At 40.2% G+C, this 6,077-nt stretch overlaps 1 protein-coding gene across 2 annotated transcripts in view; it reads left to right on the top strand.

The window, feature by feature from the left end:
- The first annotated feature begins 3,936 nt into the window (after positions 1-3,936).
- The window catches only part of LOC123991358 (apoptosis regulator Bcl-2-like), a 71,759-nt gene continuing 69,618 nt past the window's right edge, over positions 3,937-6,077 (top strand). For both annotated transcript variants that reach the window (XM_046292869.1, XM_046292870.1), the window contains exon 1: positions 3,937-5,334. In XM_046292869.1, the coding sequence (XP_046148825.1) occupies positions 4,777-5,334 (558 nt within the window). In that variant the 5' untranslated portion in view covers positions 3,937-4,776. The remainder of the gene's footprint in view (positions 5,335-6,077) is intronic.

Raw genomic sequence — 6,077 nt, 5'->3', positions numbered from 1 at the left:
ACGGTTGGTAACATACACTATTTGGACCATGAAGCTCAAATGTGTAAATGTCTCTCTATAATCGAGCATTTTGGGTGTGAGATCAAATGTTTTATGAGGTGACAGCTCAGAAATTTTAGGGCATTTTTATACATGGATGTTTCAGAAATGAAGGCACGTTATGTGTCTCGTCACCCATTTGATTAAAAAAAAACACAAGTATTTTGACAAATTCGCGATGAAACAAATCTTCAAGTAAGATTTTAAAATACCTGCAGCACATAGTTAGAAAATATTACCGAGTTTAAATAAAGGTGTACCTGAATGATCCTTACTGACTCGTCCTTTCTTTAAAAATGATGTCATATAAAACACCCTAGTTCTCTAAATGTGGACCATAGACTCTGAGACTAGTCACGCAAGACATAGTGGTAAATTTACATTTTGATTCTGGTTTTGTTACTAACCATACATTACAATATATTACTGTTGTATATTTAACTAATATAGATTTTCTTTCTCACAATTCTGTATTTAAACAAGCAACAATGAATATGAGCTGTAGAATAAAGGCTCCTAGACACATAGTGGCTGGTAACCTTATGGTTTGGGTTACAGTCTCCTTGCATGGGGCCAATATCTCAAGCCCAGATTGTCAAAAAGTTATACAAACATGCATACAAGCAGAACACCAATAGAGTCATTTTAGGGCTAAACCCTGAACTGAATGGCCCATAGGTGGCACTATAATAAGCACTTAAATTCAAAAGCTCAGCCCAGCCACATCATTTGACATATAGCAACTCAAGTCTATACTGTGTTTGTAAAAAGCTAAGAATTTTGTCAAAAGATGAGCGAAAATTTCAATTTTGTAAAAACTAAAGTAAATGTTCCCACCTCAAACCGAACTAAACCCAAACTACTCAACTTCTTGTTATCCATCCAATTGATACTGACTGTGAGAATTAAGGGCACTGCAAGTTAGGTTTATTCTGAAACATGTTGATATTTTCAAAAACATGGAAACAGGATGCAATTGTGGGGTGGCAGGTAGCCTGGCGGGTAGGAGCGTTGGGCCAGTAACCGAAAGGTTTCTAGATTGAATCCCAGAGTTGACCAGGTAAAAAATCTGTCGTTCTGCCACTGAGCAAGGGAGTAAACCAAATGTTCCCCGTTGTAGAAGTTGTGGACAACGATTAAGGCTGCCCTCCACACCTCTCTGATTCAGAGGGGTCGGGGTAAATGTGGAAGACAAATTTCAGTTGAATGCATTCAGTTGTACAACTGACTAGGTATCCTCCTGTCTGTTGTGAACCTAAACTGTTAGCATATTTTGGGCCGATACCTCATGGGGCAATAATAAGTTATTAGAAATGTAATATATGTAGAACTCCCAGTGATTTTGTCATTCAAATTGAAATTATGTCGTGGCTAAGAGCCTTTGTTGTTGCTTGCAGCTACATTTCAGTTCAGATTTGTGTTGAATGTTTAGTCCACAAGATGGCAAACTATACATAGTTTACAGCAATATAGTAAGGCAGGCAGTTACAATGTTTTTGAAGTGCAGATCTAGGATTTAAACCTAAACCCAATCTCATCCCTCATCATTTTAAAGGTAATGATATACATTGGATTATCAGTTAGGGACATGCATATAACATGCAGAGTGAAGTGCTGCTATAAATTCGGAGCAGTAAGATACAGTAGATAGCTGTAGCTTAATTTAAACAAGATAAGTGGTTGAAACTGTGATTAGAATTTCTAAGTGATTATTTGAAGAAAGGAAATATATAATGGTAGCTAGTTTTTTTAAGAACTTGAATGAAAAGTGGATCGGTGATGGCTAGAAGGCCAGTGACGTCGACCGCTGAACGTCGCCCAAACAAGGAGAGGAACCGATTTCGGCGGAAGTCGTGACAAATAGTGTGTTTTCAAAATGATGTTTAGAAGAGACAATTGTCCACTAATCAATGTTATGAAATGGCTCTCCAATGTACAGATGGCTGAAAAACTGAATAGATGGCTACTAATTTGCATCCACTGCCACTTAATGAGTACAAACTTTATACGACATCCTTCTGTACTTACTAACTGCATGGCTTGGTCTCTTGGTCTCCTTTGTGAATAAGTCACATTAATTTAATTAATAAAACCAGAATTTCAGAAATGCACTATGGTGAAAAACGGACTAAAATGAAAAATCATAATCATTTGAATTACAAGGTGCATTCCATGTTGGCACGATATGATTGTATCTGAAGTGATATAATGAAATCATGAGTGAAAAAGGAAATGTTGAAGGGTCTATAATCCATAATCATATCATTTTAGGGGCAACTTGATTGATCAACGTTTCATAATAACTGATCAGAGATTCACATACAAGTGTCAGTACGACACATCTAACATATCCAAACCTGCTTAGAGTATCTTCTTTCACTGAATACTCCTACATCACATTACCTTACCTGACTACAGGAAACACAGGGAACAATGCAGGTAACATAGTGGTTAATAGCATTGAGCCAGAAATCAAAAGGTTGCTTGTTTGAATCCCCAAACCGACAAGTTGAAACAACTATTCATGTGCCCTTGAGCAAGGCACTTATCTCCAGTTGCTCTGGATAAGATTGACTGAAATGTAAATATATTGTAAAGCATGACAAGTTAACAAAACAATGACTACATACCATATGGTATTTAGTCGCAGCAGCCATGCTTGCCTCAATTCCATAGGACCCCAAATGTTGTCACTTGTCTCTCTGGACACATTCAGTACATTCCTTTCCACTATGCCAGTTGCCTATTAAAGTAACTGCCAGTGCAGAGAAGGCTTGGGGGCATTGTTTCAAGAAGAGGAATACATCACTATTGCAATGGCGCACCCCAATGCTTCATGTAATTGCATTCATGTTCTCAAGTGAGACAGTGGTTCTCATTCAGTCGATGTTAGATTATTTTTTGTTTTTTTATTTAACCTTTATTTAACTAGGCAAGTCAGTTAAGAACAAATTATTATTTCCAAAGATGGCCTACACCAGCCAAACCCGGACAACACCGGGCGTATGGGACTCCCAATAATGGCCGGTTGTGATACAACCAGGGTGTCTGTAGTGATGCCTCTAGCACTGAGATGTAGTGCCTTAGACCGCTGGGCCGCTCGAGAGCACACAATAGCTTTGTTGTGTCATGTTATTTAGTATTCTGCAACATGACTCTTTCTGTTAGGTTTCTTTTAGGCTTTCTAAGTCACCATCCACTACTAGCTAGCGTGTGCGTGTGCGTGTGTGTGTGTGTGTTTGTGTGTGTGTGTTTATGTGTGTTTATGTGTGTGTGCACACACACATACACACACATCCATCTCAACAGTGTAGAAGAATTATGAACATGTGTGGTGTAAGACAGAAAAAAATATGTTTGAAGGATTCTCTTCATGTGAGGAGCTATAGCCCAAACCAAGAGGTCAGGAGAGGACAGTAGTGAGGGTCTGTCGTTTGATATGGGTCAGTGAACTGGAGGTAAGGTAGGGGATTTTATAGTATCAGTTCTGATTTTGTTCTGGAAATATGAGTTCTTTGTAACCATCATATTGATAATACATCTACCATATGAGAGTAAGGGCAGTACACCCTTACTTTAACATTGTTACCATACATTTTGATGTCTATTTGTTCTAAACATCTTGATGTTTATAATGTCTTATCATAGGCTTATCCTGTAACTACATGGTAATAATGTAGTATGTAGGCCTACTGTCCCTAGTTATTCCACTTTATGGGCTAGCTACTCTGTTATCACATATGTAATGTGTCAAATTGTGCAACATAAACAGATGACCATCATATCATCCGATGGCCATATGCCTTCACTTAATTAACATAATACAAGAAAAGCTTGAATGAGAGTGACGTAGCTAGAAGGAAGTACCTCCCTGAGTGGGAGTGAGTGGCTCGCCTACGAGGGAGTGGACGAGGGGAAAGCTGACGGCTACTGTAACTCACTGCATGAGAGGAGCGTCGCTGAAATCGTTTGAATACAATACACAAGTAACCTGCGCTTTTCTATCCGTATACATCTTGGACCTTCTGTCTGGTGCTTCTGTTTGAGTTTTTTGTGCATTTCTCTGTGAAATAAGAGTAGGCTATTTCGAGAGCTGCATTGCAAATCATTTCTCTTCCGTCTTTCTGGGACTTTGTAGTTCATGTCTGAGGATTCAACCCCAGAACGCAATAATGTAACTGAATCAAATACTTTCCCCCCGGGACAAATAGGCCGAGCTACACAGTGTTGATTGAAGCAACCGATTGAGACAGTCATACGCTCGTGTTCCAAGTGAGGATCAGCTCAAAGCATATCCAAAACGCATTACTGTTCCAATGGATTCCTGAAAAGGGGCGTACCATATGCAAGAACCAGACATTGCGGGCAGATCATTCTACTACATTCTGTACTGTAAAGTTGACTGGCTGCTGGAACTAGAAATGTATGTTAGAATAGCACAATTTCTTTGACCCGATTAAATATTTGAATGCGCATGTTTTTAAAAGAAAACAGTGTTTCCACATGCTCTTATTGGAATAGGCTATGTCAGTTGGAAATACGATTTGATTACTTTGTATTATTTTCTACCACGGCTGGAACAAGCGTTGCTATGCAGATCATGCACTGTTGGCCAATGTTAGCGATACATTTGATCGTCTGACACCATATCTCATTTTAGGGGATATCTTTTAGACTGTCTCAACCAACTATTGGAAATGTATTTTGCGTAAACAGCTTTTTGGATATTACAAAACCATGATGGCAAACGAGAATCCTTATAACAGTCGCTTTATTGTCGAAAAATACATCCATCACAAACTGTTGAAAATGGGATTTGTATGGACATTTCAAGGAGAAAACGATTCTCCAAATAATGGCTTTGGGGACCCCTCTACACTCAACTCCCCCTTAGTTTTTGCACGAAGGTCCCAGCCCACTGCCGCGGGAGAGGACACCGACTCTCCTTTCCAAAACAGGAGTCCGCAACCTGACCCACATGCCAGGCTCCACAGGGTCCTGCGCGAGGCGGGTGGCGAGATTGAAAGAATGTATCAGCGGGACTTTACAGAGATGTCGGGGCAGTTGCATTTTACACCCAGCACGGCACAGAGAAGGTTTACCGCTGTAATAGATGAGCTCTTCAGCGACGGGGTAAACTGGGGTCGGATTGTGGCTTTCTTTGAGTTTGGAGGGACAATGTGCGTGGAGAGCGTCAACCGGGAGATGACGTCCCAAGTAGACAACATCGCTCGTTGGATGACGGAGTACTTGAACGGACCCCTACAGAACTGGATCCAGGAGAATGGTGGCTGGGTATGTTTGTTAATAAATCATTCCGCATTTGCTCAGCCTCTATCCACCTATTACACCTATAGGCATATATGCATCAGTTGCAAATGCATCAGTAGTAAGCACATAAAGTTACAGTGGATCAATTCCTTCAGGGGAGCATGCACCTGACCCTACCATTACCTCTGTGTCAACAAATTAGACTACTACCATTGTCTAACATTTGGGTTCCAATGTCAGCCAACCCTGTTTTCACGATGGGGATAGTATAGACCTACATGGATTGATAATTGTCTGTTTTTGCTGTCCCTATTCTCCTGGCCGATATTTCAGTCAGTCAAGGGAAACCCTACACCTAGTCTGACTGAAGGTCAATCACACACTGAATGAGCTTGACTGCATTTTACTCTGTAATTTGTTTGCCAGATGTTTGGAAACGGCTGACATAATTTCTCTCCCCCAACATGTGTGCTTTGAGTTGAACTACTACACAGCATGATGTCTTCAAAGAGAAACTTGGCGTGTTTCCACCATTCCAGTTTGAATGAATGAACAGAGCGTTTCCCTATTTAGCTTCCACATCAAATGGAGAAAAAAAGCCTCCCCTGTTTCAGTGTCTCCTCTTAGTTCTTTACATCCTGTCCGTCTGTTTTACTGCATCGCTCGAGCATTGAATAATTTATGGCTGAAATTAGAACAGGCACACCATGCTTTCATACACTCCCATCTTGGTGTAGTAGAATCTATGTCTAGGTTACCATAATCAC

Source organism: Oncorhynchus gorbuscha, linkage group LG12 (assembly GCF_021184085.1).
Source record: "Oncorhynchus gorbuscha isolate QuinsamMale2020 ecotype Even-year linkage group LG12, OgorEven_v1.0, whole genome shotgun sequence".
Classification (NCBI taxonomy): Eukaryota; Metazoa; Chordata; class Actinopteri; order Salmoniformes; family Salmonidae; genus Oncorhynchus; species Oncorhynchus gorbuscha.
Note: the sequence above shows the minus strand (reverse complement) of the source record. Positions and strands in the feature narration are given on the sequence as shown.